Source organism: Protomyctophum parallelum (assembly GCF_964188405.1).
Source record: "Protomyctophum parallelum genome assembly, chromosome: 16".
NCBI lineage: Eukaryota > Metazoa > Chordata > Actinopteri > Myctophiformes > Myctophidae > Protomyctophum > Protomyctophum parallelum.
Window position 1 is genome coordinate 7,185,635 of NC_139711.1, and position 24,213 is coordinate 7,209,847.

The window sequence follows — 24,213 nt, forward strand, 5'->3', positions numbered from 1 at the left end:
TCTATGTCTACTGTTATTTTTCAACAGAGAGAGGACCTAACAGCCCTACTACTTAGTATTTAATTTTACTCTGTAGAGTGTACAAATAGAACCAACTGAACCTGGCTGTAATGAATGAATTAACACTGAGGACTGTAGTGTTATGGGAACCTGGAACAAAGTACTTACTTCATGGGTATATGGCATAATACCAACACTCACAACGGAGAATGAGACAACCACTAAGACAAAATATGCTGTTTAATCACAACATTATTTCACTCATTCTCAGTTGTCTTCGTAAGACATAGTAATTCTGCCAGTTCCTACAATAACTTTTGATGTGTTCTTATGAACATGTTATTGTGGTTCACATTTATGCTATAATAAATGTCACTACAACCATGTTTCCTCTGCTGTCTGTAAACATACCTCTTGTAAAAGGGGAGTGCCTTCACGTAGTCATGTCTCTGTGATGCTTGACAACAACGTCTGCCAGAACCCCAGTAGATCGTCTGTCGAAACACCATTCTGCACATTTCCTGCAAGGACAACATACATCCGACAGTCAGCGTACGTGAGTCATAATTTCAATGTTATTTTGCTCATAATGGAATGTAAATGTGTGTTGCTTTCTTTCATGCCTGGGTGTGTATAAAATTGAAATATAAGAGTTGACCCCTCATAATTAGCCTCTGTGCGTTCATATGCTGTACCCTGTACATTGTAGAATGCTGTACATGTTTTTGGGGGGAGAAAGACTACTACAGTACAGCAAAATGCTGTCGCATTCAAGGCAATCAGCTCAGTCATTTACATCAACTTCTCTCTCTCTCTCTCTCTCTATATATATATATATATATATATATACACACACACATTGTTATGACCTGGCTCATACACACACACACACACTAAATCAGCCATTATGCTAGTGAACTGCATTCTAAATTTCAGTTGTGTGTGTGTGTGTGTGTGTGTGTGTGTAAACATAATTTTTGAGGGGCGCTAGCCCCTCCTATGTTCAGCTGTGTGTGTGTACCACAGAAATGATTTGATTGGCTGAGCATGGAATGTGATGCATGCTGATAAGATAAAGTTTGAGAGAAAGACAAGAGCATCCTTGTATAGATGGAAATGCAACGGAACAAATTACAGTTTAAAGCCCAAACCACACGGTTCGGGTTGGGACATTAAGGTAAACCAATGAGTTGCATTGGTGTGGTTTACCTTAAAATCTGTTGTCCCAACCCGAGCCTTTGGTGTGGTTTGGGCTTTAGGGTAGCCTACTGCATTTATATTTTATGTTATGTGAGTAAATGGCTGAAACTAATTTATCCATTATACTATTGTCATACATGACACTGTTTTTACAGAATTACAAGTTTGATGGGAATAAGATGGTCTTTGGGTCTGCTGTAGCCCAGGGCAGGCAGTCCATAATCATCCTGGCCCTTGGTGCCAGGAACGTGATGAATAGAGAATGTACATCAAATGACAGCATTTTAGATGCTGATGTGAGGTAACCATGGAGACACCACTACTCCATTCCAAAGCCTCAAAATTGAGCTCACCCTCTCCTCGGAAAAGGTTGTTTCTTCATTGACATTCATTCCACCAGGTACTAGAAAGATGCACTGAGTGAGTTAAGTGTCAATGATTTGAGTCACATTTCATTTTATGGGGTTATGTAGGCTATATGATTTAGCCTCCATGTGGCTGATGAGATGAATCACGCACTGTAATAAAGAGAACAGTGTAATTAAACTTTACCACACATCATACAGCCCCACCTAAGATCCGTTTATAGGCTGCTGTCGCATGATGGTGTCACTGGTTGATATGGGTAACTTATTAATTTAATCTCCAGGAAAACCTGATTTTGAATAAAGACTGTCGGCAGTAAACGGCATTAGTGTGTGAAACATTATTCCACTGTCTGGCATTCTTTCTTTTTATTTACCCCTTTATTTAGTCTTTATGTCTTTATTCCTCCCCACACAAATTAGAATTCTGTGTGTGCTATCACTGCTGTTATACCCTACCTACTGTCTCTTCACCTGCCAGTGAAGAGGCATCTTTCTACTCCTCCCGCCCAAAACTGCCTGCTGACACCCCACCCCACAGGAGTACATGCAGTTTGTATAGACGCTCTACAAAGCCAGATGCACCACAGTGGATTAGAACCAACAGGCACTTTACCACTGCTGGCTTTCTGGCTGGTCGGTACAAGCTGTCATCAGGCTCTCTACATTCTGAGCCAATGCCACCTTTGGTGTGCTGGCTATCATTAAGATCAGTGTAAATCAGCCTGGTTTATATAAAATTGTGCATGGGATCTTGTACCAAAAATAGAAGATCTACAAGTTGTCGCAGTATGATGTGAGCTTGAAGATCTGCTATTTTCAATGCGAGACACTGGTTCGCAAGTTCACAACTAAGTATAACGCATGCATAAGGAGGGTGTTCACCAGAGTGTCAAATGAATAACCTTTTCTTTGCCAATAGTCTGACGGCTGAATATGTCTCTCAAAATCTCTCAAAACATTCAATACCTTGTGTGTATTGATTCTTATCATTGTGTAATCTCTCCTCTCCCTGTGATGTAATCCTTCTAACCCAGAACATACCATTCATACTGGATTCTTCTCCTGGTCTAAATCAGCCCAGTCATGGCAGAGTGGAGGCTGGCTTCCTTGCGTAAAAAGATGTTCCGGCGGCTTCCGATAGAGCAGAACCAGGCGTCACTGAGCCAGTTCGCCAGGTGCCTGACCACACTGGACCTTGTTTTCCTGGGGGTGGGTTCCACCTTAGGAGCTGGGGTCTATGTGCTGTCTGGAGAGGTGGCCAGGGAGAAAGCTGGACCTGCCATTGTGCTGTGCTTCCTCATTGCTGCAGTCTCTTCCATCTTGGCCGGCCTGTGCTATGCTGAGTTTGGAGCCAGAGTTGCTAAGGCAGGGACAGCCTATGTGTACTGCTACACCACTGTAGGAGAGATATGGGCTTTCATCACTGGCTGGAATCTCATCTTGTCTTATATAATCGGTGAGACAAAATATAATTTGTTAGATTTGGATGTTGTGACTTAGATGTTATACTGGTATCATTCCACAGCTTAGGAGCCATGAGCGTGTCTAATTCAGTCAATTGCTAGACCTTCTCTAGCAGAAAAGTGATGCATGGGGAGAGACAGAGAGCTGCAGTATCCCTCCTGCCTCTCACCATCTAATTCCCTCCTTTCTTTTGTCACTAACCTCACAGCCACAGCCAGCGTTGCTCGAGCCTGGAGTTTGACATTTGATAACCTGGTTGGGCAGGCAATATCACAGTTCATCAAAAGCTCTGTGTCCTTCAAAGTCCCTGGGAATATGCTGTCTGAATACCCCGACCTATTTGCTGTTCTTCTGGTTGTCCTTCTCACAGGTGAGATTGAGATACTCTCTACTGATCTTGGTATTATGTTCAAAACATGAAGGCTCCACTAGCCTGGTCCTAGACGCCATGTTGCTCCTACTGTAAATGTATGCTTTGTCACACAACAAAGTATAATTTAGACTTTACTCCAACCGGAAGTAGTTCAACTGACCAAACGCATGACTGAGTGTCAGACATTTTATTAGAGTGACAAGCTCTTGAGTGACAAGAGTCTCTGCCGGCTATTATTTCAAGTTTAACAGGAAAATATCACATTTAGAATGTTGTAGCCCACTCTAGAAATATACCGGTATAGTTCAAACCCCTAACTAAAGGGGTTTGAACTGACTGGCCCATATTATCATCCTAAAGCCCAAACCACACCAAAGGGTCGGGTCGGGACAAAACGGTTTTAAGGTAAACCACACCAATGCAACTCAATGAGTTTGGGTGTTGTTTGGGCTTTAGACACCAATGCACACAGAAGGAGATGGTACACATCAACTGTGGTGCAGAAGACGCCAAGACGGACAATAGAGAAACAATGTCCTTCCTTCTTCCTCCCATACGTTTTTGGGAGACAAAAATAAAAAAGTGGAAATTGGTGGAAAACAGTGGTGCTAGAGGAAAGTCTATGTGGTAACCAAAACATCAGTGGGGTTCACAGCGGATCCCAAGGCAATTCAACCAGTCCTATCATGTCTGGGACCAAAGTGTTGGATGGACAGATAGAAGAATCAACATTGTCATCATTACCCCGCTAGCTTTATTCCAGTTATTTGGGCATGGGTTCTGGTGAAGTGTCTGAATGACTTATTCTGTGTGTCTGTCAGTCAATATAACTTAGTATAACACACACAGCCCTGCTGTCCGTTGGCGTGAGCGAGTCGGTGTTGGTGGGAAAGATCTTTACCGTGACCAACGTGTCCGTGTTGGGTTTCATCTTCGTCTCCGGCATGGTGAAGAGTGACTGGGCAAACTGGAGCCTCAATGTTGACCAATTCATCAACACCACCAACATCACAGACCCAGAGTGAGTCAACAGTTCCACAAATGCACAACACAATTCAGGACGGCACAGAGTTTTAGGCAGAAAGGACACCCAACATAAGAACATGATTTAGCATGACTGGTTAGTACCTGTACTGAGCGACAGAGGTTTGTGTATCTGTTGGGAGTCTCGGGACAGCAGCATAGATTGATTTATGTGTGGGTTAGAGTCCCTTTTTGTGCATGAGTTAAAGTCCCATGTGTTATCTGAGTATAAAACACGGTTGCACAATACTCCTGAAGCGTGTGAAAAAGGCAAACCGTAATGACACCCTGACCTTAATGTTCAGTTTTTATGCCTATCTTACGTGTTTGTTTGTTTGTTTTCTTAATTTATTTATTAGATTATGCTTTTAAATGCCTATTCTTTCTTTGAATTACTATGCCTTATGTGCAGTAATTTGAATTGCCTTCGTGTATGAAATGAGCACCTCCATTTTATCTTCACAGAGAGAACTGTTCTATTGGTTCATAACATGTACAGTATGTTTGTGTGTTAATGTATAGTTCTGCGATGGAGGACAGTCCATATGGGAGGGTACTGCCGGTGCCTCAGCCATGTGTCTGGGCTGCTCCACTGTGTTCTCTAACGTTTATACCATCTTTATTTTATTTGTATCATACTCCACATGTGTCCTGCAGGCTCATCAAGAGAAGGTTTGGCTTTGGAGGGTTTGCTCCATTTGGAATCAGAGGGATACTTTCAGGGGCAGCAACATGTTTCTACGCTTTTGTGGGCTTCGACTGCATTGCAGCTACAGGCCTGTGCAGGATTCATATAAATGTTTATGTTATATTTATATTGTTTTTTTATGTTGTTTATTGGGAGAATTTACTGTCTACTAACTTTAATGTATTGGTTAATATATTTAAGTGTGGATATGTGGCCATAATAAACATTGCTAACACTTTACTTAAAGATTGGGTTTATAATGCATTCTAATTGTGTTTATAATGCATTATACACATTATAAATGTTTATAATAGTGTATGACAACTTATAACATATAAGTGCTTGTCATACAAGCTCAGTTGAACAGCACAATATTATAAAGTTATAGTTATACTGTAGTGTCTTCAGCCTCAGATCTTAATGGCTTACATTAACGCTGGCTTTCTATTCAGGGCAAATTAGTCAGAATTTGTCATGTTTTTTTCCTTTTATTAAAAGATGTTGGTTGTAGTACATCTACAAACTTAAAATGTTATGCAAGGCGATATGCTGTGAATATGTTGATTGTTTGTTTTGTTTTAGGTTTTTTTTACTATTTGAGGTACGAAGACATTTATAGGGCTTAAGAGTATTTTAGACAATGCCCATCCCTCTATTATATTTTGCAAATCCAATTGTGGGTGTATTGTATTCATGTAGGTGAGGAGGCAGTGAACCCCATGCAGTCCATTCCAGTCAGTATAGTTGTCTCTCTGCTCTGCTGTTTTGTCGCCTACTTTGGAGTTTCGACAGCACTGACGGTGATGATGCCCTACTTCCTGCTGAACGCAGAGACCCCGCTGCCTGAAGCCTTCCAATTTGTTGGTTGGGGTTATGGCCGCCATGTTGTGACGCTGGGTTCTCTCTGTGCACTTTCCACCAGGTATGAGGCTCGAATGTAGTGGGTGAACACACCTTATACAGGTCTAAATAGTTGAGCTCCTGAATGCCTCACTGTCCAATCAGACCTCACAGATCATTGTTATTACTAATAATAATGTATGACTGATTTAAGCAGTCACACCTGGCCTGAGTCCAGTTCTAGTTTGACTCAGGCCAGGTGTGACTGCTTAAATCAGTCATCCTCACAGTCACAAAATCACAAGGCACAACTGAACTTGTCTCAGTATGCCTCTGGCCTCGGCACTCGGCACACCACTTTGGGAACCACTGTTCTATGTGATTTGGCCTTTTGACCACAGCCCCTGAAACCCCACCATCTACCATTTCAATCTGCGTGTGATGTACGTCTCCTGGACCATTTATATTCTTTCCACTCTGGAACTCAACAATAACGTTCACAATGACAAGCTCTCTTGCTTTAATGCCTTTCTGTAGTTTACTTGGCAGCATGTTCCCCTTGCCTCGGTTGATCCACGCCATGGCAGAGGATGGTCTGATTTTCAACTTCCTATCACAGATAAATGACAGAACAAAGATCCCTCTGCGGGCCACAGTTGTATCTGGTGCTATGGCAGGTGAGATAGTCAAGTCAAGTCAGTTTTACAGTATAGCGTAGCATAGCGCTAAATCACATGACACATTACACAGTACTGCTGACGGTTACGGGTTACGGTGACGTAATTAAGATATGTTTCAATATTGTTTGGGTAACGTGTAACGTATGTATGGTATGTATACTTTTATGTAAACTGAGAACTTAATTACGTCATCATCAACCAGGCGTGAATAGTTCTTATTGCCCCCCCATCACGAGCCATTGAAGCCTCTGAGACGAGAAAGCACAAAAACTCTTAAGGAATAAGACAAGTCAGTAACATTCATTGATTGGACATGATGTGTAGAGATGGAGAGGAGGAGAGAAGTCTGAGCCAGCTCTATCTATATTAACATGCAAAAACTAAAGTTTCAAGCCTACTCTTAAATGTTGAGATATGTGTCTGTCAAGATGACTCCATGACTTGACAGCAGTTTACAATCTGTCATTGTGCTCAAATGTCAAACAGAAACAGAATTTCACGCTAATCAAATTCACTTTAATATCAATAACTTATGTCAATGTTCCTGCAGCTCCAATGGCATTGCTGTTTGATCTGGATTTCTTGGTAGATCAGATGTCAATAGGGACACTTCTGGCCTATACACTTGTGTCGGTTTGTGTGCTTATCCTCAGGTCAGTCCATGGCTTACAACAGAGCAATATGTAAGATCTATCATAAACAATCAATGTTATTATTGTGCCCTGCAGTATTTTTGTTTCACTATTTGTAAGCCTGTTTATTTTTAAGGCAGGCCAGTGGGTTTTCAAAATCAGTTCACATTCTCACATTGAAGGAATCTGAGTGTGAGGTTTCTTTCAATTCAGACAAAAACAAAACATGAAGACAAAGATCAGAAACAGAAATAAAAATCTTGATCTGTACTTTGACCTTTTTAATACCAATTTGAATCATCTCTTCGAGGCTAGCCTCGGAAACCCAGACGTTTTCATTTCCAGGGAGAAAAATCTAACCTACTGTACCATATTTCCTGAAATTCTGTTCTGAGTTATTTTGTTCACACACACTGACTGATGCCATACCACACATAATACAGTATATACTGTACAGTAGATAAGATAGAATAAATAAAAAATATTTATGTACTGTATAATATATATATAGATTGTGTGTGTTAATTTATTTATAGTGCCATATTCTGCTTATACAATTTTTTTTTAATTCTGTGTTTAATGTCACACTTACTGTAGATATCAGCCGGCTCATCCGAATGACTGTCTACCAAAAGCACGGACGACGGAGGTGTTCAGTGGTCATTCTGACAACCAGGACAAGCAGGAACCTATTAGTCATAATGAGAGCCAAAAGGAGGGGGGCCCTAGTGGGCGTAATGACGCCAAAAGCGCAGAGGAATTTACGCCCAAACTTTTGCTTCTACCTAGCTGTGACGTTCCTACCAACAACTCGGAAACAATCATCCTCGGCACCACTGCTGTCTTCTGTGAGTTCCCCAATTGTTTACATGCTATTGTATGAGTAATGACATGCTGTAGATTAAAACATTTCAAGGGTCACATCACATAGATTGTTCTCAATATTCTTTTATTTCAAGGATTTCTAGTTTGGTTGGCTAATTAACCTGAAAGGTTAATTTGGCTGTATGTGTAGGCTACACTTTCAGAGTTGTAGACCCATTTGGTTCCTCATAATCAGTCATTTAGCTGGGGACCCCCTGGAACCCCCACATTGAGACATGGGGGTCCCAGGACCCTGGTTTGAGAACCACTGACACAGAACATACATTGATACTATAAAAGAAACAGACAGTTGTATGTTAGAATACTTAAAAAAAATATTATATATATATATATATATATATATATATATATATATACAAAAATAATGGAGGAATATACACTAATATAATTTGGGATATTTGATGATGATAAAAGGTATATAAATACTTATAGAATAGAATGTAAACTGGAATAAGTTTGTTTTCGCTGGCGATATAATCCTAATGCAACTGAAAGTAACTGTATTGAGGGAAGGAACAAATGACAGATATTGTTTTTCCTGAATGGGGAGATATACTCATTGCTCAACCTGTTATTACTGTACTGTAAGACAGTAAGAACATCCATGTTCTCCCTCTCTGTACAGTGGGAGTGGTCACTGTGCTGTGCCTGGTTCTGACCCAGTACTGGGATGAGCTGGTCCTGGCAAAGACTTCAGTAGTTGTTAACTGTGCTACTCTGACCCTGCTGTGCTTCCTGTGTACAGTCATCATATGGCGACAGCCTCAGAGCACAGACACGCTCACATTTAAGGTGGGATTACTTCTACTTCCTTAATGTTGCACTAGGCCATTTTTATTGTGTTACAAATATTAGATTCTTCATTATTTTTCTGACGTTAACAATGAATTAAATGCCTAAAAATAAATTATCTTCTCTGTGACTGCTCCAGCGCCCTCAGCCCACTTTTCAAAAAATCACCATGCCCATGCAGTACTAGTGAATAGGATGCACCAGTCTCGTCCTGATTCGTTAATCCAGTCTGTCAGTCATTTTAGAATGTTGATGCGTGACGCGTGAACTGTGCGTTTCTGGAAATGGTTGAAAATTCTCTAAATGTGAAATTATCTTATTAATATATTTACAGGTACCCATGCTCCCTGTGCTGCCATTGGTCAGTATCTTCATTAACATATGCCTCATGATGCAGCTCCGTGGAACCACGTGGATTCACCTGGCTGTATGGATGATGATAGGTTAGTAAGATAATGATATTAGATATAGTTTTTGATTGAAAATGTCACTAATTACTTCTACATGTTGCTTAGGGCCTGCTTGGCCTTTTGGGCAGAGAGGGAGTGAGAGAGGAGATGTACTCGTTTACACCTTGCCACCGACCAACGTTAGGAGTGTGGAGGGTGGAAAACTGGGAATTGTCATAATGACACCCCCCTAAAAAGGGGGAAAGAATTTATATAAGATTGAGAAAAAAAACCCGACTGCAACAGAAGTAGAGAAGGATGGCCCGGGCCGCCGGCGTGGTGGTCTGGTCACGCTAGGCTGCAATGCTAGCCTGGAAGCGTGTTGCGGGTTTAAATCCCAATCCCGATGACCCCCATTTCCCATATTGATAGGTCCTGGGGCATAACAGCTCCCCCAAAAAAATTAAAATAAAATAAGTAGTAGAGAGTAGAGTAGAGCAGGATGTGCCATCAATACAAAGAAAAATACACAATAACGCAGTAAAGTCCTGAGGGTTATGAATAAAGTTATCTTGTGTTTTTCTATATTAATCTACAATATATCAATGACAGTTTAACAAGTGTTTACATTTATATTTTTCTTCTCTTTCTTATTCTTGAATTCCTTGGTGTCTGCAAGGTTTTATTATCTACTTCAGCTATGGAATCAGGAACAGTGCCATTCATTTCAGAACAGCTGGGTCCATCCCTCAGTCACATAACCTCACATCCCTTTCAACTGGAGACCCCAAAGAAGAGATGATGACTACCTAAAGAGCTGTTCGTTCACAAATCTTATGCTTTCAGGACTACTCTTAATGTGTTTGGTCATGTCTTGTTCCAAAATGTGTAGCCTAAATATGTTGTGATCCATAATACATTGTATTGTATATAGCCTACTGTGGATTGATCTCTGGGTCTTGTTCACGAGTGAGGGGAGGACGGAGAAGGAGATCAGCCGGAGAATCGGAGCGGCAGGGGCGGTATTGCAGTCGCTGTACCACACTGTTGTGACAAAGAGAGTTGATCCAGAAGGCAAAGCTCTCTGTCTACCGGGCAATCTTCGTTCCTCCTCTTACCAATGGTCATGAAGTGTGGGTCATGACCGAAAGAATAAGGTCGAAATTAGTTTTCTTCGACTGGGGTGGCTGGCATCTCCCTTAGAGATAGGGTGAGAAGTTCAGTCACACGAGAGAGTCTCGGAGTAGAGTCGCTGCTTCTTCGCCTGGAAAGGAGCCAGCTCAGGTGGTTCAGGTATTTGGTTAGGATGCCTCTCGGGCGTCTCCCTAGGGAGGTCCTTGAGGCACGTCCCACTGGGAGGAGACCCCGGGGCAGACCAAGGCACAATTAGAGGAAACACATCGACTCACTGGCCTTGCAACGTCTCGGGATCCCCCAGGAGGAAGTCACAAATTTTGAACTTGTATATAGGCTATCTCATGATAATGTAAATAATTTAGATCGTATTCTTGTTAATGTTTGTTTGTTTGTTTTATATGAATCTCAATATTTCTACATTTGTTGTCAGAATCATAATCAGAAACTAGATAGTATGTGCCCCTCGCGGCACAGGTCTCCACCAGGGCATGTCAGGTTGTGGCCTCCTGGTGGCGCTATAATAGCCCAATAGGCCAATGTGAAAAGGGTGCCATTTCTTCTTACGCCTTGGATGGCAATTGGATGATTTGAGGCGCATTTTGTTCCAAAAATGTGTTTTGCAAAGATCCACCTGTTGGTGGCGCTATAACAGGCCAATGTAAAAATATGGTGGGATATATTCCTCAGCCTAGTAGGAAAGTCTGTGAAAGATTTCACGCAGGCCTGGATTGGGTCACAGTCTGGCAATTCTGGCAGATGCCAGAAGGGCCAAAAGAACAAGTAATAAAGACATAGTAGTTTGAGCGTCTTTGGGCCGGTGAAGGCTTTTTGTTCCAAACAGGCCAATCCTGCAAACTTTGAAAGCCTAGCCAATTAGGATGGAATATGAAATTTCGGACAGATCCGGCTTGAACACATGACTATAGAGATGTGTAACGATTTGCGTGATTTTTGGACAGAATCTGGAGTAATATAAAAAAGATTGTTTTTCAAAAGTCGGCCTCCTGGTGGCACTATAACAGTCCGTTCTGGAAAATGTGGGGCAGAGGTTCATCGTTGGCATCCAGGGAGTGTGTGTGCAAAATCCGGCACCGGGTTAACGGTGCAGGAGATTACCTGGTAACAGACGGACGGACGTACACACACACACACACAGACGGAGTGCAAAACATACTCTCCCCATGCCTTCGGCCTGGTGGAGACAATAATCAGAATCAGAAATGTAGTAGGAAACGTTTTTGGTTTGAGAAGTTCCTGGTTGTAAGGGAGGCATTGCTAGTTTGCTACCCCTTTGTTTTCCTCGGCATTACATTAAACGAGGCTTTATTTATTTCCCACGAAAGGTTGTAAGGTTTGTTACATTTGTATTACTTGTTGTGGACTACAACTCCCACAAGCTCGCTGTAGTCATTTCCCGTGTTTACAGCCAGCTGACTTCCGGCGTCTTCTCGTCCATTAGCCCACCGTTCAGTCAGATTTATGCACCTAAAAGACTCGATCTTTTCTCAACGAAGGAACCACCCGTTCCCCGATCAGCCGCCAGAACTGAATGCTACATTCATTCATATGTATCAGACACCGGTAAGATCCACATATTTATAAACCAAACAATTACATTTGCAGATGTAACGTTAGCTGGTTCGTCATTAGCATCGTGCTAACGTTACACAGAGCCTTCTCTTCTTTCACAAGTCTCGGTTTCCAAATGATCAATGTTGTCAGATAATTACCTGAAAAACACACTGTTTGTTTGTTTCTATCGGTATATTTCGTTACAGTTCGAGTAAATTATCCAGTTGGCCGGTGTGATAATATGATATATTGTGAGTGGCATTGATACCAGATGTCCATTTAACGACGTGTGAAATATTCCATTAATGTTTACCATCCGATCAAACTGGACTGGTATGACTGGTAGACGCTCACTGTGGGACTCTACGGTTGTTTATTCTGGGTGTTGTGATTTTAATTAAAGCTCCATCAAAAACACCTTTGCTTGTTTTGATTTATTCGCCCTAAAAAGACGACAACGGAGGAGAAATAGGATGAAAGAAAATCAGGAAACGCGTTTGGGATTAAAGGCACGCGTCATAAATGCATTACTACTATATCATGCATTCCTGTTGATAATGCACTGATGCATCATCAATGCATTGATGCAGTTGTTAAACCCCAGAGACTTGCTGTCTGAATCCTCCGGTGACCTGCGAGATATTTAGCAGTTGGACCGGATGGTAATGGAATATTCTCTGTCTGATTGCATTCAAGATTGCATTCTCACGTCTGGTTTTGGGACTAGTCTTAACAACAAAACACACAATCTGTATAATCAGTTTCAAGTTTTTATTGTTTTCCTCTCCCAAGAATCCAACAATAACCTGGCTAGCCATCTGCTAATTGTTGAACTAGTAACTACGTTATAATTAACTGGCCGGGCTGATGATAATGTAAATGTAATGTACCCGAGAGATATTTGGAAGGTGCTAAAGGAAAAACGTTCCTTTGTCTGAAAACGCTATTAACTAGTATGGTCATTAAGGGAAAACATGAATTATATTTCTTATGGAATAATAAATAAGTACTTCACAAAGTTCACAGATGAAATTAACAATACATTTGGGAATCGGAATTAATTTGGTATTTTTTTTCTCCTTTTTTAATTCTTATAATGCATCTTATAACAGGCCTAGTTGTTTTTTGATGCGTGTCATGACAGTTTTTTCGGCCTCTTTATCAGCTTAATTAATTAGTACCACACTTTATTAAGGAGACCCTAAATTGTATAATGCCCAATATTCTACTATAGGGTTCCCCCACCTCCAACGTCATAAATGTCCTGCAGTTTGCAGGATGTGGCTCACAGTCAGTCTCACAGTCAGTATGTTGTTGTTGTGTCGTCCTCAGGGCTCTGGCCCAATCTCTATTTGCTGAAATTCACCACTGTCGTCTGCTCAGCGTTGACCAGCTACTCGTCCATGACCATGACCACCCAAAGGGATCAAGATGTGGTAAGTTTTGACCGCAGATCTGTCCACTCTAGGTCCCGTGATCCTTCTGATTTGATAGCAGAGTGCAATGTGTGGCTGGGCAGTCAATAAGGTAGACGTGTTTCAATGTCAACATGAACATTTCCAAAGTATTCATTGCTTTCGTTGTATCTTTCAACATGATTCATTAACCTGTTATTTCAATGGGCTAATCAAATACATGTAAAGACATGAACATGGTTATAGAAAACGTGACAAATGGGTTGTGATAACGTTAAGACGTATTGACGTTTGGTCATTAAATGTCATTAAGTCTCAACTGTAATGGAGCTGTAAAGTGGTTGATTTGTGTGTTTCCTGTGTGACTACAGAGAGTTCTGGGCTGACCTGGCATGGCTTCTCTGTCACAGCGGGAGGCTTCATTATGGTGCCAACATTTAATGTCACAACCCAATGTGATATCATTACATGGGGATGTGACGTTTTCCTTGTCAGATTGAATTTGGGGCAGGGTGGGGGTGGGGGTGTTGGGGTGGATTAGCTAACATACATACACACTTGAACGCCATCTGTCTAATCTGAGTTTAAAACATTGCCCTACTTTCCATACAAATTGATTTGCACCCTATTGCTTATTACATCCCATCTACCATTTCTACAGGACCAGTGGGAGGGGCCATTAAGATATGCTCTTATTAATGATGGGTGTTGTTTTGATCAACTACTGATGAATATTACAATTTCAATCTTTGTAGAACTAAATATGAATATGTAGAACCTTTTGTTGTGGCACAGAACATATACAATCTGTATATAGCATTTATATCACCTTAACATAGTGCCAAGGCCTGCCCTGTTCGGAAACTAAGATGATGTTATGAGGTACAATGCACACATTCACTGGCATTCACTCTTCCTCTGCAATATTATCACGGCTAGGGATTCTTGGCTTATCTGATACTGTATGTTTATGTCTCGATATATTCGCACATTGGCTCTAATGTCCTTTTATACCACAATGTAGCTCCATGTTTGCCATTTGTGACTTCTGGATAATGAAGGGAGAAGCAACAAAGATGTAAAGAGCAGATCATTTTGTTGAATTATTATGTCCTATACTGCTGTAAAGTGAAAATTTAATATCTATCTTTGATAGTGGGGAATTCAATATGTCGCCCAGAATTTGTGTGAACAGATTCAGATTGTTACCACTGTCAGCTAGGTTCAAGCAGGTTGTCTTTATTGTTGCATCTTGCGTACAGGTACATAAGAGTAAAACAGTTCTTTGTTCAGCTGTCAGCTAGATAGAGAGACAATTCAGCTTGAGTACATTTTCATCAATGTTTTGAATAATAAATAAGCCCCCGTTTGGTCTGTTTGGCACTTGTATGAAAACAAAGCCAATAATTCACAGCAGAGAGTTGGATTGGTTTGTTGCCTTTCTTCTCATTGGAGAACAGGATGCTCTGATGCCGGATGTTTCCAAGGCTGCAGAGCAAATCTGACTTTGTTTTGGTGAGGAATCGGATGAGAGAGAGGTGTGTGTGTGTGTGAGACTGAGACGTGTGTGAATGAGGACATGGGTATGTAACCCCCCATGGAGGTTATTCAGTTCAGTTTGGGGGAGGGGAGTCGGGGGTGTCGGGGGTGGGGGCGGTCTGCGCGTGTGTTTGTAAACAGATCAGACAGAGTGTCTTGATGTGACGTAGCATCATCGCTCATCAGACCTTTTGTTCTCCTCATCAACCGCAAAGTCCACGTTCCACCTCTGAAATGGAAAATTCAAGCCCAAACTTCTGGCTCATTAAAAATAAATGGTCCAAACCAACAGTTAGTCAGATTTATCTGTCTACTTTAGTAGGGCTGGTAGTGGGCCTGTTTGAGATATCAATATTGATTTATTAGAGATGATGGATTAATAAGGAGCAGTTCCACTATAAATTAGTTAACGCATGAATGAAAATAACTGACAATATTCCAACTATACAGTAATGGTTCACGTTTGGGACTGTCTGATGGCAGCTTCCGTTACTCGGCTCATGGGGGTTATAGTCCCAGACTCTATAGCATTCGGAGATTGTGGAATAGTTGTCTGGTAACGCGAGACTAGTTCTGGAGCAAGATGGCTTCCTGTCAGATTCTGATCAAATTAGCTCAGCCTGCAAAGCAGTTTGTTGCTGAGCTATTACTTTCACTACCTCATTTTGTGGGTGGTAACATTTATTTATTTTTTAAATAGTGCATTGTCTATGATTGTGTGTTATTTCCATGCATTGTCCCTGGACCTACTGTACTTTTTCTTTCTCTTCCCGCCATTTCGTTTTCAATGAATGCATTTATTTGCGGCCAAATCCTGCACACTGCAAATGGGTCAAATGTCATCTCTGAATCAAGAAACAACTGAAATCCAAGAAAGGGGAAAAGTGAATTTGGATTAGGTTGTTAAGTCCTCAATGTTTGCTTTTGAGAAGAGAACAAGTGAGCAGTAACCCTAATGAGAGTTTCAGGTGTTGCTTAAAAGAAATTATGCAAGCATACATGGTGTATAAGATGTGTTTAGCAATTTACATCTTATATCTCAAGGCTCATACATACTCCAGTTTGTGGAGATAGGCTATCACCGTTTTAGGTGATAGCTTATCACCTAAAAACGGTGATGAGAGTTGTCTGATAGTAAAAACAGAGAGATGGGTCTGTGTCCGCGGTGATAGCTGATCATCACCCCGACTGACAATGGTGTAGTTTTCCAACCCTTTAAATACTACACCGGTGAAAATGGAGTATGTATGAGCCTTAAAGGGATGTTTTTGTTCTGCATTTCAATACATTTTCAGTGGTTTACACTTTACAAGTCTTTAGAATGAACAATATTTACAATACCATCCATATTGACAGAAAAATGTCTTGCAGCTGTCTGTTTCAGTCCTTCTCTTTGTTCCTACAATTCCCATGATGCATCTTGGCATGTCCATAAGGGCCATGGTCACCATCCATAACATCAATCTGATAAATAATTTCTGTGCTATTTTGTAAACGCAGAAAACCAGGATATTGTCACAGCCAAAAAATCCATTTTGTTCTTGCTGCAAATAAATCATTAGCTCTACAGTAAATATATAGCGATAATGTAAAAAAAACATTGTGATGTGTCCCTTTTTTAAAGAGGTTTGTAAAGCCGCTTTGGGGAATAGGAAGGAAGCCCCTTCCATTAAAGAGCATGTCTCTCACTCACACACATGATTGGCCATGTAATTTTAATAGCATGGTGTCTGGGACACCTGGGGTTATCGCATTAGACCAACAGCCTGGAGAGGAGCTCCCCAGACCTCTGGAACTGAAGGGCTAGTGTTCCCTCTCCCGGCCCCACCCTTATCTGCTGCTCTCTGCTACAGGGGCTCACTTCAGTGTAGGAAACCCTCAGTGAATGAAGCAGCACCAGTCAAAGGGCCGAGATCTGCCGTGGATTAAATCTAATTAGACTGGAATGCCCATCTCTCCACAACCATCTGAAGGTCATCTCATGTCTGCTGAGGTTAGGGGGAAATGGAAGGGTTTGATCTCCACTAATTGACCAGAATGTGAATGAAACTTAATGCTGTTTTTCTGTAGTGTTTTTTTTCCTGTGATATTTCTTTGCTCTCTGTAGTTCATGCGTGTTTGGTTTTCTTGTTCTATTTTAGGTGAACCTCCGTCTTATCCTGGTCAGTGGGAAAACACAAGACTTCATATTCTCCCCAAATGACTCGGCCACTGACATTGCCAAACATGTTTTTGACAACTGGCCCACGGGTGAGTCTAGTAACGAGCACAGCTTATATAAAATGTTGTTCCAGCTTTTTAATTATTTCATGATCACCTGTTTTAAAGTAGCTGTGGAGGATCATTCAGTTGGAGTGAAACTTGTGTAACAGTTCGATCATTAAACATTTGCGTCATATTATTCTTTAGTTGTGGAAATTCGGTTCAAATGTATTGTTTTGCAATTTTATACCAGTGTTTTTCATGTTGCCCACTACAACTGAAAACAGGATGGACTATACCTTAATTAAGTCAGAACAAAAATTGATTGATTTTATTGATTTGTTAACTTGATGAATCCCCAGAGAGCGAAACTCAATTAGGCAATGCGCACCAACAACACCTTGAAACACATGCTTTGGAGACAATAGTCACAACGGAATACACACTCGCATGAATCACACACAGACTAATCACTCAGTGTGACCCTATAGAGTGTCGCAGTCCCGCCCCCTCGAGAGACCCGGAAAAGAAATCCCCGTTCATTTTCCTCATAGACTTTTCAGAAAGTATTTATTTAAAGACGTTTACGCCGCGGACAAAGCCAATTCTTGTCGTGACAAATCATGACAATAAACACAATGTTTTTTTTCAAACAAAGAATTAGAAAGTAGAAAAAAACCGGCAGGTTACAACACTTTTTTTTTGTTGTTTTTCTTCTTAGTAATTATTTGTATGGTCCAAAATATTGTTTGTTGTCATGATTTGTCACAACTCAAGTTGGCTTCGTAAAAGCCTAAAAGGTCTTTAAATAAATACGTTTTGAAATGTCTATGGGAAAAATGCATTGGGATTCATTTCCTGGGCATGGTGTCGTCATGAAAGGGGGTGGGACTGCGACGCTCTATAGTCACAACAGAATACACACACTCATGAATCACACACAGACTAATCACTCAGTGTGACCCAATATAACTACAGTTCAACCCTGGAAAGTACATCTTTGTACAAGTACAACACTCAATGTTCACATTTAATGTGTAGTAGTGTGCAGACTTGTGTGTGTGTGTATATCTATTAGGGTAAGTTGTCACTCACACTGTCTCGTGTTTCTCCCAGGGTGGGAAGAGGAGCAGGTGAGCTCACCCAGCATCCTGCGCCTCATCTTTCAGGGACGCTTCCTTCACGGCAACGTCACCCTGGGTGGTAAGAAGACAAAACAAAACTGTTTTCCTAAGGGGACTCTTGTCACATTTCCAAACGACGCTTCCTATTTAGCAGCTCAGGACTATCACATTATAGCGGAAGAATAGCATAGCATCTATGCTATTCTTCCCAACTACGATCTATGCCATAGATCGTAGTTGGGGTTCCTTCATTTGGAGAAATCGCAAGGAAACGAGTGGTTTCTTGAATGTGCAGGATATTTGTTTACAACTGCAATTTCTATATTTAGCAGACTCATATCGAGAATGATTTACAGAGTGCAAGATCAGAGTAAATGGCTTGGCATTTAGCCCATTTTGGGCAGGAACCCCTTTTGGTGTTCTAAACACTTATAATTTAGCTATTGAAAAATAGCAGATCTACAAGCTCATAGCGCGCCACCGAGTGGCCTAAATGGACGTCAGGCCTAAATGGGCTAGTCAACTAACAGGAATCAGGATAGTCAAGTTTTACAAAGTAACTAGGATGTCAGGTAGACATCCTAGTTATAGCAATAAGCATACTTGCATCTAAGCATACATCTATCCAAGACAATTTATAATCAAACATACATCTTTGAAATTAGATGGACATTATTTAAGGACATGATGTAGTCTAGAGACATGATACACAGGTTGTGTACCTGAAACAAACCCCAAGGGGTTGTGACCTTGTGTTCAAAGCTTTAAATGAACAAACAGGAGAACGCAGTACAACTACTTCTGTGTCTCACTCACATGCCATAATGTGAAGCCCACCCAAATGTAATTATGGCATTTCATCTGAAATCTTGGCCTACGCCCAGCAATGTGAATTATTCATCAAAGAATTCATGAGTGCCTTCGCATTGTATGCTCCTAAAATATAGAGCATGCTGCCCAGAGATATTGAGAGAGACCGACTCTGGACAGACATTGGGAAGAGATCATTTAAGTTCACCCACCTATGCGTACTCCATGGATAGGACTTAATTTCACTGCTGTGTTTCTGTTTTGGATAAATGCAGTCTTCAAAATCCTGACTGTTTTCTGAAAAACCTTATGTTTCTGTATCTGTGGTGCTCAATATTTCATGTCAAGGACCCCAAACATAATGTAATATGCCTCCCCCCATCTGAAAATATGTTGTTCCAGGGACCTCCCCAGAAGCAAAGATTTGAGTTAAAATGTTGTAATAATATATATTCAAAGATTTGAGGCACATTTTCACGATTTTTCAAAAATAGCAGACCTACAAGTTTGTAGAGCTTGTAGATCTGCTATTTTTCAATAGCTAAAGTATAACATAATGCTTTAAAACACCAAAAGGGGTTCCCGCCCAAAATGGGTTAAATCTGGATTTGCAATGCACCACTTAAATTTAAACACAGATTAATACCATACAACGCCATATAGCACGGAATGTTTTGGTTAACAATTTTAATTTAACGTTATTGAAACCCATAACTACTTTGCCCAGCTCTGTTGCAATATTGAAATCTAACTTGGTACAATTCACCTTATATGATCGATGGATGTAATGTATGATTATGATTATGTTTATTTATTTTTTAAAGCTCTAAAGCTGCCTCCAGGCCGGACCACTGTCATGCACTTGGTGGCCAGAGAGACTCTTCCTGAGCCCAACTCCCATGGTGAGAACCTTTCCTCCTTCTGTTCTGTTCCCTTTTACTCTGGACTCTCACGTGTTTGGGAATGTTGTCATTGCTGTCACCATTTCAGACCAACCCATATATTGGCCATTATTTGACTTTTTGATGACATTAGTGTCGGATTGCGACTATGTACCAATTTGAACCACTTTCATGACCCTGGGCAGAATGAGATATACAGTATATAAATGTATATAAAGGCCGGACCTGAAATGACTGCTGGACTGAAAATATGAAAACTTCCTTTGGGAACAGTCCATGTTTGGGAAGATGCACAAACATATGGGGCACACAATTGACAGGTGCGTTGCAATTGGTGTAATTGGGGTAATTGATCACACCACCTGCCAATTGTGTGCCCTATACATTTGTGCTTTCCAAAGGCTTTGATATGTTCAGTCCGGCACAGCTGCACTCATTCCGGGCCCCTCACTGGAGAGAATGTCGTCCATGCACAGCTCATGGTAACATTTGACTAAATACACGTTTTCTTTCAAATGGATATGAAACTAGTCTCCAAAACGACTCTAAGACTAATTTATTGGGTAGCAGTGCTACAAGTTCAAATGCCGACGTGCTCAGTCTGCTAACGGTGCACGGATAGAACGATCTGTATTTGGAATAAATAAAATGTATGTAAGATCACAGACATTCTAGAGGTAACAAGTTAACAGAAGTCCATCGATCGGCATACATACTTTCTCAATAGACCAAGGCCGTCTATTTGCTTGCTGAATAGCGTATGGTTTTTTTATTCATATTATTGATTTGACTGTAAAACATGTTTCATGTAATCATCGAGCCATAAGATTGATTGCTTGTTTAGCACTTGTTTGTAACTTGTACAACGGAGTGAACGGACAAGTAAAGATTTATCACTTGTCCCAGACAACAGGACAAGCCTTAATGCCATGCCCTGTATATAAAGAAGAATAATAATAATTATTATTATTATTATTATTACACACCTGAATATAATTCAACAGAATCATATTCGTTTTAACCATAATTGTTTACAAACGGCTTACATAGCCCTAGGCTTAATACATTACATGTGCGGATACATGTGCACTAAACGTGCATGTTTATGTGCATAAAATGACCGCCAGGGTAGATTGAGGTCGCGAGTCAATGGCAGAATAATTTTGGGGCCGAAGGATGAAAAGTTTGGGAACCCATGCTATAGGACAACATTTTATCTGTCAAAAGTAAAACATCAGTAATCGGTGGTCTAGGACTCTCCAATCAGCACTGATCCAAAGATCTGGCATCTAGTCATCTGGGACTAGGACTTAATTGTCCGCAGCAGAGTGTGGTGTGATTTTTTTTGTTTGTTTCTGTTTACAGGACAGAGGAACAGAGAGAAAACCACAGAGAGCAACTGTTGCCTGCTGCTGTAAAACAACTGAGAAGGCTGGCCTCCCTCCCCCCCCCCCCCATATCATCATGTTCACCACATTCTCCCCTTCCTCCTGCCTGTCAGCTGTGATTTTTGGAGGGAATCCCAGTAAGTCTAACGGAGGGCTCTCGGAGGTTGCCAGCCATGTTGGTTGCACTTTCGTTCAATCTGAGGCTTTCGTTATTTGAATTTCTTTGTGCCAATTTATTCTAATCTACCACACACACCCCCTCCCCGACTGGCCTTTTATGTTGTTTTTATGTTTTTTCCTCCTGTTTTCATTTTACAAATTCTGCCTTCTTGTTTTTATCGTTTGTTTTGCTTGGAGATTGTGAATCCCTACCTTCGCTCCCCAGCAAACATGGATTACTGAATGGACAGGTTTTAAAGCTCCATTTGACACCGAGATAAAAACACATACCTGGAACTGCTCTACCACCCCAACCCCCCCTCTTTTCATGGACATACCATTTCTGTCAAGGACGGATGGGCTAACAATGGCTACTAGTCATATCAATGTCTCCATGGGTCTTACAGGATAGTGATATAGTGATTTTGCTGCAATTAACGTGGATTCTTTATTTAGGAGGCGTCTTTTTGTGTGTATGTGTTGCTCCTCCTGTCGCCTGACCCGGTGCCGTTTTTTGGTTTTGCCGTTTATTTTCCCAGAGGGTGGGACTGAACAACTGAACATTCATGGTTGTCCAGCGGTTAGGGGGGAGTGGTCGTGCCGCCGCCCCCTGGTGGTAATGTCTCTGACCAATTGGGAAAGACTGCAAAGATTTTAGGAGTGCAGCTGTGTAATATAGTACACCTGCTTTTTGCACGCATGTGTGTGTGTGTGTGTGTGTGTGGCATTGTCCTATGGTGTGTTCAGCTCCCAAGATGAAGGATGAGGAAACGAAAAGGAACAGAAACAGGGATCTTCTTCTTGTGAGCATCGAGTGTAAACGGAGCCGGTTGGATCACGTCCGCGTGGCAACGTTAACGGTGCCATCGGGATCTGCAGCGCGAGCCGCTGACCATGCCCACAGATTAGACTTTATACCCACCCCCGGTCCACAGGGGGGCGCCCTCCCCTCTGCCACTCTTCTTCTGATGGCAGAGGGAGGGGGGGGGGGGGGGGGGTCTCTCTCAACACCATGAGCCAGTTAAAACCAGACTAAATAAGGCAGATTTAGATTGCAGGGTTGCATGCTGAGGGAACAGGGCCCCCTACTGGACACTGAGAGGAGAGGCAGGGATTGGCCCCTCCCCATGGAGAGCAAGAGGAAAAAATATCCTTATCATTTGGATGCTGCGTTTATTTCATTTGCCTTTTTATTGTGGAATCCAGTAATATCATTAATAATGTCGGGGGAAAAAAAGTCAATTTTTATCTTGTGTATAGATATTTGTTTGATTCTAGTGCACGTATGGATGGGTGTGTGTTTAATGTGTGTGTGGGTGCACGTCATTTTATGGGACTAAGGAGTGGTCTTGTAGAGGCAGTGCACTGGGAGTGTGGACTGGCTGCGGTATATTTGGGAAAACAGTTGGAAAATATTTGATTCCTTCCATTGAGTGTGTTAAGGTTTGTGTTCATGTCAACCAATGTCACTGCTCTGAATTTTAGCTCAATATGAATACCGTACATGTAAAAACTAAAATGCAATGTGGTCTACCTAAAAGCTTGTATTATAAATTAATAAATCTTTAAATAAGCCAAATGGTTTGCGCTTTGTTCAGTTTGTTTTTGGGTCTAAAATAAACATGAAGATACAGTATGTTTTCAGCTGTACTGTATGTATGGTACACTGCAGTACTACTTGCTCACCTCTAGGTGGTGTTGTGCTCTAAACTAAAACTGTCCCTGGGTGTGAAACTAGCCCCTGTAATTAAAACTTAATTCATCCATAATGTTTGAGATTTATAACCTCTGACGAATGGGAGCAACACAAAACTAACAAAACCCTGAAAAAAGTTAAATTTATAATTTTCTTGTGTGTGTGTGTGTTCTGGAAATACTAAATCTGGTACTAAAGTATTACACATTTTCTATTATGTGTTATGTGCATAGCATCATCAAATGCAAGGCTTTTGCCCACTTAAAGACGACAGGTGCATAGGAGAAGGACAACAAAGTGCCTGACTTATTGAAAGGAAAAAACTCAAATGCAGCTGAAAAGTTTAAGGCAACGGCAACGATGAAGTCGACTAGACCGAAACGTGTGTGAGTGAGTTTTTTCCTTCGAGCATCAGATGAAATGTGCAGCATGCTCTCATAACATTTGGTTGAACTCGTCTGCGTTTCTCTTCCAACTTTCTCAGAGATATGGTCCTGACGTGTACGCACTCAGTTCCAGGTTTCCATTCGACACTGGCCTTGTGCACTAGGAAAATATCCGTCAAGCTTCCCTTTATGTCCTTAAAAACGCCTGGTGTTGGTTAAAAGAACCTGTCTGTGTCTCTAATCTCTGTGTCTTTCCCCTGTTGTTGTTATGGCATGCTTGGGTTGTGAGTGTGACCATGCTGTGTGAATGAGGCGAATGGTTAAACAGTGCCCTCTTAACCTGACCCAAGAGATGAACAACAAGTTTTAAACAAGAGCTCCAGGGAAACATCTGTTGAAATCATTGCTACCTCACTCCAGCAACACGCCACTGTTCCAGACTCGGTCATTCCTGGATGAATTACCTCTCTGCGGTCAACATGATTTCGAGGCACACGTGCGGCCGGTTTGTTGAGTGTGTCAGGGGGGGGCGGAGGTCCAGGCCCAGGC

General features: G+C 41.4%; 2 protein-coding genes across 2 annotated transcripts; both read left to right on the forward strand.

Annotated features, from left to right (window-relative positions):
* Positions 1 to 2,651: 2,651 nt before the first annotated feature.
* slc7a3b (solute carrier family 7 member 3b) lies at positions 2,652 to 10,147 on the forward strand (the record flags this gene model as incomplete). The annotated part of the gene is made up of 11 exons (XM_083785767.1): positions 2,652 to 3,024; positions 3,241 to 3,402; positions 4,255 to 4,426; positions 5,086 to 5,204; positions 5,816 to 6,038; positions 6,494 to 6,633; positions 7,187 to 7,289; positions 7,866 to 8,116; positions 8,779 to 8,945; positions 9,280 to 9,388; positions 10,014 to 10,147. The coding sequence occupies 11 exons, from the start codon at positions 2,652 to 2,654 to the stop codon at positions 10,145 to 10,147; spliced, it is 1,953 nt and encodes a 650-aa protein (XP_083641893.1).
* A 1,770-nt stretch (positions 10,148 to 11,917) lies between these two features.
* On the forward strand, positions 11,918 to 23,151 carry ubl3b (ubiquitin-like 3b). The gene is made up of 6 exons (XM_083785120.1): positions 11,918 to 12,052; positions 13,376 to 13,479; positions 17,139 to 17,247; positions 18,316 to 18,402; positions 19,958 to 20,035; positions 21,401 to 23,151. Exons 2-6 carry the CDS (start codon positions 13,447 to 13,449, stop codon positions 21,451 to 21,453), a joined length of 360 nt encoding a protein of 119 aa, XP_083641246.1. The 5' UTR covers positions 11,918 to 12,052; positions 13,376 to 13,446; the 3' UTR covers positions 21,454 to 23,151.
* The last annotated feature ends 1,062 nt before the right edge of the window (positions 23,152 to 24,213 follow it).